Source organism: Stegodyphus dumicola, chromosome 1 (genome assembly GCF_044657685.1).
Source record: "Stegodyphus dumicola isolate Sdum_Otavi_A_Nest chromosome 1, ASM4465768v1".
Lineage (NCBI taxonomy): Eukaryota > Metazoa > Arthropoda > Arachnida > Araneae > Eresidae > Stegodyphus > Stegodyphus dumicola.
Window position 1 is genome coordinate 47,047,064 of NC_140768.1, and position 15,153 is coordinate 47,062,216.

The window sequence follows — 15,153 nt, forward strand, 5'->3', positions numbered from 1 at the left end:
TTTATTACAATATTTATAATATGTATGCATGCAATATTTATTACAAATTTGCCTATACTATATATTATGAATTTCAAGGCTGAATGAATAGTTTTTTCCAGAATTTGATATTTGTTTTGAGATTTTTAGATGCATGTTTCCTTATATTTCTTTCGCTTGTTTTACAGATGAGTCAAATAAGTAAATTTTTTATAGCATTCTTTGTTGTTTTTTGTATTTTGTGGGAGATATATAGAAGTATTTGCAACTGATATTTAATTTAGTAACTACTTTATAATACTTGGTTGGTTATTTGATTATGGAAGTCGAGTGGAAGTGTCCATTAAAACTTGATCAAATGTACATTAAAAATTAAGTTTTCAATTGATTAAGTTTAATTGGAGGCAAATTGTAACGTTTCATTGTGTAAAGTCTATGTTCATTAAAAGTTAAATATCAGTGGGAGTATTCATTAAGTTTAATTTTAATTTGGTAATTAGAATGTAGGTTAAAATTTTCGTTTTTATGCTCCATTGCAGTTTTGAGAAGAATCTCGAGGACTTTGTTCATTAAAATGTTTGAAATACTGTATTCTAAAATGGTAATAAGACATAGAGTTTAAGAAACTCTGCTGGCAGACATTAAGTATTGTTACAAATTTTGTACATATATAGATGATTTTAGTGCAATTATATGTGAAATTGTATTTTCCTGTGTAGTGTAACATGAAAAATCTAAGAGAGGCAAGCTATGCCAGAATAAGAACACTGGGGCAAGTCCATTTAACATTGAGTAAATGGGTATCTCGGTAATTTGGCAAGATATCACAAAGCTGGCAATGGTTTTTGGTGACTAATTTACATTGGCAAATTTGGCAGGAAATCGCCAAAAGCCTCAAATTTGGTGAGATTTTGGTCTAGTCTCTGTATCACTGTAATAGGTATTTTAACTGAATAAATGTAATTGACCTCTGAATTAGCTGTAACGGTAATTTGACCCTCATATTGCCTTCCAGTAATTTTGAGAAATGGAAAGTACAAGAAATATCTCGGCAATTGAGTAAAAACTTGAAAACTGTATAAGGCCATAGAGAGTATCTGCTTTCAGTTGTTGTTGTAATACAGCATAAGACAGTGAGTTGTCAATGCAGCATAAGATAGATACTGATACTGAGAAGTACTGAGATATCTCGATGTTAGCTTTCTCTTCAGGTGTGCATTGCATTGTATTTGACATTCACTGTAGTTTGAAATGTAACTGCTGATTGTACTGTGTGATATTGTGAAGAGTTGTACGACTATTTCTTTGGAAAGTTCCAATTCTCTGAAGTGTTTCTTTTGATAAAAATAAATTTTATCAACCTAGCATCGTAGCAACCTAGCATGCATTCAATCTATTATGAACCTGTACACAGGTGACAGTATGATTTGAGGGAGAAATGTATTTCCAGAGTAATGAATATTTTATGTGAGTGAGAATGTGTTTAAAGGATAGTAATATTATTGTCCTCTGAAACAGGATGACACTTTTTTTTTTAATGTTAAAAATAAAATTATCTGCATTAAAGAATTATATTTTATTCTGTGTTGAGGATTGATAATTTTAGTATGATTAAATTATTTTTGTCTTTTATTACAAAATTAGTTGCATTTTTCTATATAAAAACATTTTAAGTATGTAATATTTCAGGTTTCTTCATGATCCTGCAGCAGAAGAAACAACAGGCTATATAACAGTCTCTGTTGCAACATGTTTCCTACCAGAAGTTAGCAAAATAAACCCACCAAAATTTTTTCATACTTATCGAATAACGTATGTAAATTCTGCTAACATTTTCAAAAAAGAGTATGTCTTAAAGGTTATTTTTTGTTTCTACATTTTATGTCATCAGTAGGTAAATTGATTTATGACTGCCCACGTGCAAACAATTCCTGTTGCCAGTAGTGGAGTTTCTCAAATATTCCATATTTATTAATATAATCTTTTAAGTAACAGCTGTGATTTTTTTTCATTTAATTTTATGTAAATGTGACAATATCAATAAGACAGGGAATATATTTTTATAGCTATGTAAATTATAAAAAAATAATTGTTATAAAAATATAAGCTTGAGAATGTATTATGTCACATATGTATATCTTGTAAGCACTGCTTTTATTTACATGTATCCAGAATTTCAAGATATTCCAATGTAAATTAAAATTCACTGCAAAATATTATAATTGCAAATTTTCTATTTGAAGAAACTAAATATATAGATAATGGCCAGAATGCTGAAGAGCAAATTAGAGAAAATGTGTGTATTTTGCAATCTTTGATATAATGGTACAAATAGAAATATGTGCAATAATCAAAGGAAATGTCAAATTTTGCTCACTTAGTGTATAGATCATTTAACTTCATATCTGCATATAAATAAACTAGCATGTTTAACTATTCCTTCATGATTTCAGTTTCTCTGCCCCTTTTTCTAGAAAGTAGAATTTCCTGTATTTCTAACTGAATTAAAATAAGGTAACATAAAGCTAAGGTTTGAAGTCAACCTTTTCACTATGTTAAACTGAGCTGTTGATTGCAATAAAAGCTGAAGAACCATCTACATAACAATTTGTCATTCTGATATTATAAAATCATGGTTTGGGTCAAATTTGATCCGTAAAAATGTATATAAAAGGAACTAGTGGGGCATGATGGGTATTTCTGTACTTGATAATTAATGGGACTTAATTTAAAAACCTGATAATTAATGAGAATTTGTACTTGTTCAATAGTGCTTGTATCTGTTTTTCACAGACCTAATTTTATATTGATTTTACTGCAGTATAATTCTCAACTGCAGTTTCGTGTTATTATAATAAGGGGAATGAAAATAAGCTCAGAAAGTGAATACAGCTATGTTGCAAATGCATAAAAATAAATATGAAGCTGATAATTAGTAAATGCCAAACTTTGAATTACTTCTTTATTGGAGTCCTGTTCTTAAAGTTTAGTTCCAATTTTGTGAGTTCTGTTTTTAAAACAATTGATTTTCATCAATTATTTTAAATACAGTATTCTTTCTAAGCTTCATGTGTGCATGATTGCAAACTTACTTTTGCGAAGTTCCATCAGAATTTTACCTTTCGGCATGCATTATCAATTACAAGATATTTAGATAATGTCGAATATTGAAGTCTTGTGAGTTTTTTTTTTCATCTTGGCAATACAGACATAGTGTATTCTGCTCAGTTGTTAAACAAATATTGCTAAACCATTTCTCTTTATTCCTTCCTTCCCCCCCTGGTAGTTCGGTCCGAGGTTCGAATCCCGCGAACGGGCTGGTTGCATGGGCGTTTTCGTGGTTTTCCCCATGTGTAACGTGTATACGAGCCAGTTTCCCTTAGAAAGTCCTCCACGAAGGCATCCTTCCCCTTAGGCAGATAGCCCTCGAGGCTTTGCCATAATTACACACACACACACACACACCTTCCTTCCCCCCCAAAAAAAACTTTTTAAATTGGGATTTTCAGTAAATAAACTATATGTAAATTAGAGTAAATGAATAATATAACTAAAAATTTTATTTTATAATTTGGTTATTTTTATTGTTTAGTGTAAAAAATTTGGATATAATATTAATTTAATAGTAATATCACAAGCTGGTAAAATTGAAATATAATTTATGTTAAGATTTATATAATATTATTCTTAATTCAAGCCTATATTCTGTCATTTTATCTTTCCAAATGCATCATCTCTATTTCCATTTTAGATTGCTTCATATGCTTATGACTGCTGTCTATGCAGCTTCTTTAGGTTTTAGGTAAAAATGACTTTGTCCATTATACTTACAATTTAAATTACTCATTCATATTAGAAATGGCCTATGTTTGTATGAGGTTTAATTTAAGATGTTGTATTGGCACATCTTAAATTGATGCCTTGCGTCCCCCCCTCTAAACAACTGAGCAGTATAGAAGTGCACAGCATATGGCTATATGTAGTATTATTTGTTAATGCACAGGTATACATCCTGAAATAACAAGTACATATTATAAATATATATATTTCAGATTATCTTTGTAAACATTTTTTTACAGTTAGAATGACCTGGAAAACATAATGTAACAGTTCAGAAATTCAAAATACTATTTTGAATATATATTTTTATAAAATATTCTGAAATTTTAAAGCAAAATGCAGTGCTGTTCAAAGAGAACCTGTTGGCAGTCATGCGAAGTAAAGTTGCAAGGTCACTTTTCATATTTTTTAAATTTATCTGATTATATTGATCTAGCTTGATATCTAAAAATTGTTTCAAAATGTGAAAAGCAGAAAAATATACATCAGAAAATGTATGATCAATAATTACTAAAACAGGAATAATACGTTTTTAAAATTTTTTAATAGGCTGCTGAAAAGGACTTGTGGTTTTCATGTAATTACCATGCAAAATGCCAGTTGGTAAAATCTCTTTTATAATCTGAAGCAGGGGTTCTCAACCGGTGGTATGTATAACAATATTGGTACACAAAGAAGCAAAGTATTTTTAACTATTGAATTCAAAATTTAAAACCCAAACATCCAGATTGAGTTTTTTCTCTAACAATCGTAAATTTATGTGATCTGAGCTTTGTTCAAGAGTGGTGGTAGTACTTTGTAGTGGTGGTACTACAGGTTTTCAATTTTTATTTAGATGTTACGCGTTATTCAAAAGTTTGAGAACCGCTGAATTAACAGATTAAGTCAAAACACTTGAGGGCTATCTGCTTAAAGGGCCGTTCCCACTGGGGTGTATTTGAGCTAACGGAGTCAGTCCCCTGTGTCGACTAGCTCTGCTATGCCTGCAGTTCAGATTTTTCAACTTGCTGCCCTATGGGAAAAAAACTGGTTTTGGAGATGGGTCAGCTATGTCAGTTGCATTCGTTAGCTCAGATAAACCCCAGTGGGAACGGTCCATAAGAGGGGAGATGCCTTTGTGGAGGACTTTGAAAGAGAACTGGTTCATATTCATGATAGACATAGGGAAAATTAAGAATACTTCCTTGCACCTAGCCTATTCATTAGGATCTGAACATATGTGAGACTACTTGTATTCAATGATCTTGCCACTTGACTGCTGATGGGGAAAGGATGTAGCCAATTTTGTTGTAGAGATAATTATGCAAATCTATAATGTTATTTCTCTCAGAAGTATCATATAGAGTCTCATGAAAATGTTTTGTGATTATTAGTTATTTATTATTATTATAATTTCATTTATTAATGTATTTAATATAGCAAAATGTTTTGTAATAATTATTAAAAATTTGAAAATTTTAGTATGACTATGTCACCTGATGCTCCTCAGTCAGAGAGCTGCCAGTTAGAAACTAGGCATTGGATTATAACTGATGACAATGGCAGTGAAGAACAAGTGGATGGACCAGGTGTTGTAGGTGAATACCCTGTCATGTATCCAGGTGCTTCATTTTCCTGGGTTAGTAGCACCAGTTTCAGCACGACATATGGAAACATGAAAGGTTGCTTTAGGATGAGAAATTTACAAACAAGTAAGTCACAGACTTTTAATTGGTATTTATGATAGTATTATTCAATTACATTTGTTAGGGAATAAATATGTGCATTATAGGAAAAGTTGCTTCCACTAGTTATATGCATGTATTTCATAATTTTTTAAATCTGACCCCCCCCCCCCCCACACACACACACTTTGTAGTTTAGATGATAGTGAACAATTTTTTTATTAGTTTTAAACAAATTCTTTATTTCCATTTATTTTCAAAAAAAAAAAAAAAAAAAAAGAGAGAGAGAGAGAGAAAAGAAAAAGAAAGTTGTTTGTAATACACTTGTGTTCAAAATTATCTTTGCATGCATGAAATCATGGATTTCTCCAAAACTGTAAATTATAATTTTATGAATTTTCATGGACATATACCTAGCATCATAATACATAAATAAAAAGGAAAAATTTAAGAACACTTCATATGATATAAAACTGTAGAACAAAACAAAACAAAAGATTATAAGAATATGGATAAGAATTCAGGGAAAAAGAAAGCAATAAATAAATAAAAAAATAATAATGAAGAATTTGATCTCTCCTGACATGTACACACATATCTCAATATATTTTCATATTAGCAATAAAGTTAGTAATCACAACTTGGGTATTCAACTTCCACTCTTTCTGCAATGCTGTCTTCTGGGCATTTACATTTCTAGGAGGAGGATTTCTCCACGCAGTTGCTTTTCCAAGGTAATTTCGTATATATTCTGTATCAGCTTAAGATCAGGAGATTTTCCTGGTCTAGGTAAATTGCTCATCTTCGCTTTCAAGGAATTCATCAATGAGGTTTGCTCATCCTTCGGCATCCTTAAATGAAAAGTCAGATCTACAAGCACCTGTAAAAAGTTTTACATAATGTTCTAAGACCTCATCCCAATACTTGTGGCTGGTCACAGATCCACTGTTGAAAATGTGTAAGGGCGTACGTTCATTGATAGTTATTCTTTCTTATGCCATCATACCTGCAATACCGAAATAGTTGCATTCAAAGGCAGTAAAATGTAGAAATTAGCATAAGTGCAGGATACAGCAAGATGTGTTGTGTTTATGCAAATTTCGGATTGCTGATGCTGTTCATCACATGATGTGCAGATAAAAGAGATAAAGGTTTTGACACATATTGACCTCTTTGTTCAATAGCAAAATTTAACTGAAAAGAATCAATTGATGAAATTTCAATTTTCAGTATGTCTTCCCAACATTACATAGATGATTTTACGGGTAGCCATATTATTGGCAACATTGAAGAAGGGCAAAAAATAATAGATGCTGCTAGGGAGTTTGAGGTCAGCCACATTGTTGTTTCAAGGCTTTGGAAATCATTTCACGCAAATGAAATTTATAACAAATGTCATGCGAGAGGTTGTGTTTGCAATGTCATGTCTGCAGAAGATAGGTACATAGTGCCATCGACAAAAAGGACAGTTACTTGCAAAACAAATCTTCCGAAAAAGTGTAAGCAGATGTTTCTGTTTTCTGTACACTCACCATCCTGTTTGTGCATTCCATTGCTCAGACAGCAACTTACTGCCCATTTGCAATGGTATTAAAAGCATTGTAATTGGACTTAACAGAACTGGGTTTTGTGTACTTTTCTTAAACGAAAGTAGGTTCTATCTGTTACTGGATTATAGATGCCAAATGATCTGACTTGAGAGTGGTACTGTTTATCATTCAGAAAATATGCAGAAAATGATTGGTATCCGAAATGCAGTATCATGGTACGGGCTGGCACTATGATCAGTGGCCACATACCCTTGCATATGGTTGCAACTAGGATGTCCTGTTGACTCAAGTTTGCATGTTCGTATGGCCGATTCTATCATGGCCTTGAAACAAAATCAGTTTCGGGAGGTCACGTGATCAGAATAGTCGATCTTTTTCTCTTCATTATAATCGAGAAGTTTAACTTGCCGAAAATAATAGTTTTCTCTTAAAATAAATATAAGTAAAATTAATAAACGTGAGTAGGTCATATGACTTGCATTAAATTTTTCATTGTGTAATATTTTCACAGGTGGTAAAATGCATATCTTCAATAATTTTTAAAACAATTGTACTTTGTTTATGTAACTAAAAATTTCATTGAGAATCACCACATACAAACTTTATTTCTGCAATTTTAATAAAAATGGAATCCATTTATGTAATCTAAATAAAAAATGTTCCCAAAATAATATAAAATCCACAAAAGGGGAAAAATTCAATAGACTTATGGATGTAAATTTTATTTAGATTTTCTTAATACTAAAATAAATATTAAGGGCAGAATATTTTGTAAAAATCCATGTCACTACCATCGTATCAGCTGTATAAATTTTTAGAAGGCAAATATTCATTCACTAATAAAAACTTGGGTATCACAATTTTGTCAAAACTGGGAAATGAATTAAAAATTCCTTAAATGGTAGAAAATTTGTGTATGAAGATAAACTTACATGCATGTTATGCTATAAATAAATCTTTCAAGAAAATTTCAAAAAATTAAATGCTAATTACATTCATAAAAAGGAGAGCCTTCGATTTGTGCCAGCTCCAATTTTATGTTGTATCACTTTTTCCAAACCACGTAAGAGGTAAGTGATTAGGCTCTTTTTTTTTTTTTTTTTTTTTTTTTTTTTTTTTTTTTTTTTAAAGTTGTATTCCCAAATTACAGGCCTATTCCTTTATAAAAAATAGATTCATAAAACTTGGAGCTGTACCATATACACACATCCTACATATTATACATAATTTATGCAGAAGCATATATAAAAATAAACTTGTGACTTATTAATTGAAATTAATTGGTAAATTTTTTAACTTTTTTATATGAACATTTTATATTAATTTTGTCATTTTTATATTTTGTATAATTATTTAACAAGTTTTTACAAGTTATCAAACAGGTATTTTCTAACCGAGTTTGCAAAGTCATTCCACAAGTGCAAGAATCTGTTAAGTTAAAGTTAATTCGACCTAACTGTATGCAAGATATCTTATATAAAATACCCAATTGCTTCCCTTATATAAGAAATGTATCTTCCATGTTTTTAGGAATTTCACCAAATAAGAAATGTACAATTGAAGATGTTAGTAAAGCAACTTCAAAATGTTAATTTAATTTTAAAAACTAAATGTAAAGTTAATTTTCCCCTTCTAATTCTTTAAGGAAACCAAAAATATCATCTGCTAAATCTACCGAATGAACACTTTGCAACCAATCCTGGCAAATACTGCATTTTAACACCCTTAATTCTTTCATGGAAGCATAACCTGAAACATAAACTAGCACTGATAAAATATCAGAAGGAACATTTTCTATAGAAAAATCATTAATTAGTAAATTTGAATAATCATCAATATTCACAAAGGTAAAGATTATATAATCCTTATCGTAATCTTGTAAAAGAGACATTAAAGGGACATTGATATTTAATGATCAAATTGTAATATTACTTTTAAAACGAAGCTTCTTCTCACTTTCTAATAATTATCCGTGATTCATCAAAATGCTTTATACTAATTACGGGGTTTTTTAATTTACTTAAATCTTGCGGAATTTTCCTTAACCATTCAGCTCTTCTTTTAGGTGATTTAGGTAAAGAATAAGTAGTGACATTCTCGTTTTTGTCGTAATTGGATTTGTAACCAAATACACTGCAGTAAATATGTTATTAGAAAGACATAATCAAAATAAAGAATTCCTGATGTAGTATACCAAACAAATATTCCAAACAATACTACGCAAAATATTAAAACTAGAGTAAATGTATTCAATGCTAAAACGAAACACTTGGATGGCTTGAGAACAGCTACAAATTTTCCCAAACAAATCTAAAAATTAAAAAGATATAAACCGAAATATAGATAAAACTATTATTTACCATTGCATAAAGCTTAAGTTATTAAAAGCACTTAGAATAGCAAAATAATCCACTTATAACACTATTGGCATAATATATATCCAAAAAATTCACGACCACGGGTTCGCAATCACACACTACCACAAAAGCACATTGACCATCTGGATCACATGTTTTTTGCACTTCAAGGCCATTATAGAGTTGGCTGTGGCATGTTCCATGGTACTGTTGGTGATAAATTTGTTTTCATGGATGACAACGCAACATGTCATTGAACAGTTGCTGTCCAGGAGTGTCTAGAAAGCAAGGATACTTAACACCTCATATGGCCAGTATGTTTTCCAAATCTGAATCCCATTCAAAATGTTTGGGATGCTTTGGAGAGGAGTCTTGCCCTCCAGTAATCAAGTAATCAATGCCCTCCAGTAATCAAGAGCACTCTCATGCGTGCACAACAGAGGAGTGTGATAAATTACTCCATCATTTTCCAAAAACTGTTGTGCAAAGTGAGTGCTATAGCTAGGGAGGGTCAAAGAGGATCATCTATCCCCGGGATGCAGCATCTAGGGGGCGCCAAATTGATGTCAAAGAATTTTAGAATGCAATGTTTTCCATTCTTGGTACATAGAAAGGGACACAAAATCTTCAGTTATCCCTGGGCACTGAAAATCATAGCTACACTTCTGTGCAAAGTATGACATGATGTGTGGAATCTTACATCGCCCTCCATGGTGACCATGTCCCGAACTAACATCTTACACCAGAATGCCTGCTGACAGTAACTGCATTTTTTTTCACTTTAACATGTTCAACACAATATGACCATTTTGTCCCTTGAATACTTCAAGCATCCTAGATTTCAGAGCACAATAAATTGTCTTTGTTGTTATGTCCTAGTATTCTGGTTTTATTTTATTTCACTTGGCATCCAAATAAGCTTACTCGTAACAAGGACATCCTCATACATGCACAAGAGAGGAATGGGATAAATCACCTTAACAGTTGTTGGATAATATTGTGCAAAGTATGACATGATGTGTGGAATCTCACATCACCCTCCATGGTGACCATATCCTGAATTGACATCTTATGGCAGAATGCCTCCTGACAGTAACTGCATTTTTTTTCACTTTTATGTCAGCATAATATGACCATTTTGTCCTTGAACACTTTTCAAAGCCATCTAGATTTCTGAGCACAATAAATTGTCTGTATTGTTATGTCCTATTATTCTAGCATAATTTTATTTCACTTGGCATCCAAACAAGCTTACTTTTTAATGCACTAGGTGTTTATGATCCATCCTTAGCAATTGCTCACCGGTATATATATATATATATAATATTGTAATGTGAAACTAGTTTTCTATGAGAACTGATCAAATGCATAAGAGCTATTAATGTATATTAGTATTTGTAATTCTGTTCGTGTTTGACGTACTTTCATTCTAAAAAATAAATTTGCATTTTGAAATTTAACCTTCATATCAGAATTCTAAATATCAAATCTTATGTATAGTAATATAGCATCACAAGTTTTGTACTTTAATTTGGGTAATTGATTGCTATAAATACTGAAAGCAGTTTTAAAAGTAAAAGGCTCAAGAACTTTGTTTATGTAAAATGTGATACTAATTAATAGTTCTTTCAGAGATTTGAAATATGTTCAGAAAATGTTACAAAGGCATTCTTTTGTGAAGATAATTAACTGTGGATAGTTATCTAATAATGTATCCTCATTTAACCATGTAATTAGCTGAAATGCTTTACTGTTTAACCAAACTGTCTAAACACACTGGTGAACTTCAAGTATGTTCTTTCACATTTATTAATAATTTATCTCACAACTCAGTCAGATAGGATACCCTGTATGGTTACTTTTAGTTCAGATTGTAAAAATCAGAAGCATCATGCTTCATTTCTGGGGCGATTACACCTCTTCTCACAATGATTCAAAACAAAACTAATAAATTGAGAAAAAATTCTTAAAGACTTCTTTTTTGTCAGGGAATAGAAATTCTGTGTTGAAATTTCCACTCCTGATGTATTGTCACTCTTGAAATACTCATAGGAAGGATGAGTACATATACTGTGAAATTTACACAGAAAATACTGCAACTATCAAAATATGTAAAATTCAGAATGAAAACATATTACTTAACGAAATGCATAAGATTAAAGAAAAGTTCATGACTCAAAATTTAAGTTGAAAAGCTTATTAAGTTCGCTTAGTTCAAAAAATTCATAATTGTTTTAAGCTAGGTTATTGGTTGACAGATAAATCTTTGCTGTTAAATATTTCAATATTTCTTTTTCATTTTGCATATCCACCACATGCATGTTATTGTCCTTATTAGGGTATGTTTTTATATCAGCTTGCCCGTATAGGAGGTAAGTTTTTATACTTTATTAACACAATATCTCCTGATTCTAGATTTCTTACAACCTTATGCCATTTGGTTTAGGATTACAGTTTGACAGGCATTCAGAGATTCCTCTTCCAAAAATGTTCAAACATTAATCGTACTGTTTTCCTATCATTCCAATTGTCATTGAGGAGATTTTGTTCAGGCACAAAATCACTGCAATTCCTATAATGTATAGGAAGGAGAACAATGTGAAGTACATTGTTAAATAAAGTGTCTGTAAATGTCGTGGAGTGAGAATAAAAAGATCATTATGATTATTTGGTAAAGCAAAGTGGTCTAAAATTAAGACAGATCTTCTTCTGCATTATCAGTGTTGCACGTTTTTTACATGTAAGACTTTCGTTGCCTGCTATACATTTTAAATGAAAAGTTTAGGGATCTAATTTCTGTCTGTCATAAACAACTAAAATAGGGTGCTGAAAGTTTATGTGTATTTTCAGAAGTTTGTTTTTTGTTAAATATGTATTGGTTTTTCTGTGCAGGTGAAAGAAGTGAAGTTCAGTGTCCTATTTTCCATATGAAGTGTCAGCCATATATAACTGGAGAAGAACGTGAAGCAGCAAAGAAAAGAAAAAGAGAACAAATGAAGAACAGTGCTACATGAATATATATATATATATATATTTTTTTTAATGTGAAAAAGCTGATGATCATTTGTATATTAAGATATTTTTTAACTTCTCATGTACAAATATTTTATTTATGTATTTTACATATGTAATTATGCAGAAACATGCAAGAATATTACATATGTAAGAATTCATATGTATGGATATAATTCACATAATTCAATATGTATGGAAAAAATAGTTATTTTCTGTTGAGTATCAGTTTTCATTGAACTAAAGTATAAGAATTAGACTTAAACATACTTTAAATTATTATGCTCATACTCTTGTATACTTTTTTTAAAGAATATGAGTATAATAAGTGTTATTATTTCAAAATTTGTGCAGCTATTAATTATTCTGATATTACCTGTATTAAATTTCATAGTCAGCAGAAGAAATGATACTATGAGATGAAATTGAATAGAAATATTATTTGCTTATTCAAATGAATTCAGAAAATCAATGTACTTTAGAATACATTTACTCTTATTTCAGATTTACCATTCATAGTGACATTTTTATATATAAACTTCTGGTTTAATTATACTACTTGTGATACATATTTATGATGAGTATAAATGCATCAGATGAAAAGGTGACATAGGAATTTTATAGAATGTCATTTGAAAACTCCATTTTTATTATATAAAAATGTTTAAGTAATTTTTCAGAGGACACCCCTCCCAAATTTTTACATTAGTATGTTTACACCATGAACAACAGAAAAATAGACATCAAAATGTTTTTCCCAGATTAATAAGTAAAATCCTTTTGAAGATAAATATCAAATATGCACTTTGCCTTATTTTAAAATAACTTTTTGGCCATGAAATGAGGAAAAAAGTGGGAAAAGAAAACTTAATATAAACTTACATTATGTTGTTAGTACATGTTCTTTCTTTTCCAGGCTTGTTTCAAGTGTCTCATAATATAAACTTGTTATGCCTGATATCATTGATACAACCATATTTACTTGTTATGACTGATCAAAATTTAAGTAATGATTATTTGGAGTACTGAGGCAACTAGAATCAGTATAATGTTCCTAAATTTGCATTTCTGTTGCTGGGAAAAAAAAAAAAAAAAAAAAAAAAATCCTATATTTAAACCTTCTTCAAAACTACTCCTGCAAATTAGCACCTGCAGTGCATTTTAAACAGATTTTTAAAATGAGAACAAAATTGGCATTTTACTAAAATGATAATTTTAATTATAAAATAATATTGTTCAGAACTGTCCAGAATTTTTTTTTTTTTTTTTTTTTTTTTTTTTTTTTTTTTTTTTACCTAAATTAGCATAACTATCCAGATGTTCTTGTAGTTATTTCCTAATTACATGTTACCTATATTCTTAGCATGCATATCATTGATAAGTACTCATAATGTAAATATAGTTGCCTAAAATAGGTTTTAGGTTTTAAGCTGAAAGTATCAGATAATACTAATATTAAGAATGATTTTTTTAACTACCAGTTGTGTCTTAATTATAATAAATGTTATATAAAATGGTACTTATAAATTCCATCCATTAAAAAGTTCAAACCCATTGGTAATAGAAAATCAATGGAATGATCATACTGTTATTTTCTTTGGCAATAATTTGATATATAATTGTTTTATGTTATTTTTGAAGTCATCTGTTAAATGTGGTAAATTTCTGTGGTATATAACCACGGAAATCTCCCTTGCCGTATAATTCATTTCAGAATAAGCTTATTTGCATAAAAATCAATTCATCATTTTTAATTAAATCCTTTTCTGATTATGAGGTAAAATTTGATGTAAAATTGACTATAGTTTTACAGAAATAAAACTTTCTGCTGATGAGAAACACTGACTCAGAGGCCTCCTTCTCCAAGGGGCAAATATTTTCTGAATTACCTGTTAATCTTACTCAGTATGCATAGAACTGTTCTGTAAAATCAATATCAATATAAGTTTTAGTTTTTCCTAATCCTTAATTTCAATTTGATGTGCTTCTCTTCAAATGCCATTAATCACCATTAATTTGTATTCTTTTAAGTAGCATTCACATATAAGATTCTTGTAAACTTCATTCATTTATAGTGCTATCAATAATTCATGCAAATAATTTTCTATTATGTTTTTCCCTTTTTAATGAAATAAGAAAGGGCAATATAGAGACAACTACAGATATAGTTTGTAATATTCATAGTGTAACATAAAATGCAAAATAAAATTCATTTTTAAAATGCTTTTTTAAGTATGTAGTGTATTCTTCCACATTTAAGTAAGTATTTTATTAAGTTTCTATTTTGTATTGTAAGAACAGTTTTCTAAGCAAGTTGATTAACTCTCTGTTTTAGAAATACTCATACCTTGTCATATTGCTTATTCCATCCCTTATTCTTTAGGATGGCTGTATGAAAAATGACTGCAATACTGATATTTAAATATAACAATGAAATCAGCATTCAAATAACCTGCTTGACTTATTAAGAGTTACATTATTGTTGAAAAGAATCAAAATATTATTAACAAGCATAATGGGTGGACTGTTGGTAAACACTGGATGTGGTTATTCATAAATAAATTATGCAACTGATGTGAAATTTTATTGTACTGAAATAGAGGCCAATTCATTAAGTCATGTTTTATACATTTCAGAAATGCTCAGTATGCTGTAGAAACTGTATTGCACCAGATGGCGCTGTGTGCGCTTGAATGCCTTGGACTAGTGCAGAACTTTGAGGATTGCGAGAGATGTAACACGAACGCGAAA

The 15,153-nt window shown here is 30.2% G+C and overlaps 1 protein-coding gene across 4 annotated transcripts in view; it reads left to right on the plus strand.

The window, feature by feature from the left end:
- Positions 1-14,627, plus strand: part of LOC118187686 (F-box only protein 3-like) — a 47,087-nt gene extending 32,460 nt beyond the window's left edge. For 3 of the 4 annotated variants that reach the window (XM_035357956.2, XM_035357958.2, XM_035357959.2), the window contains 4 exons: positions 1,669-1,791; positions 3,731-3,781; positions 5,281-5,510; positions 12,283-14,627. In XM_035357956.2, coding sequence (XP_035213847.1) covers positions 1,669-1,791; positions 3,731-3,781; positions 5,281-5,510; positions 12,283-12,404 — 526 coding nt within the window. In that variant the 3' untranslated portion in view covers positions 12,405-14,627. The remainder of the gene's footprint in view (positions 1-1,668; positions 1,792-3,730; positions 3,782-5,280; positions 5,511-12,282) is intronic. The other variant, XM_035357957.2, reaches the window with a different exon arrangement.
- Positions 14,628-15,153: the final 526 nt, after the last annotated feature.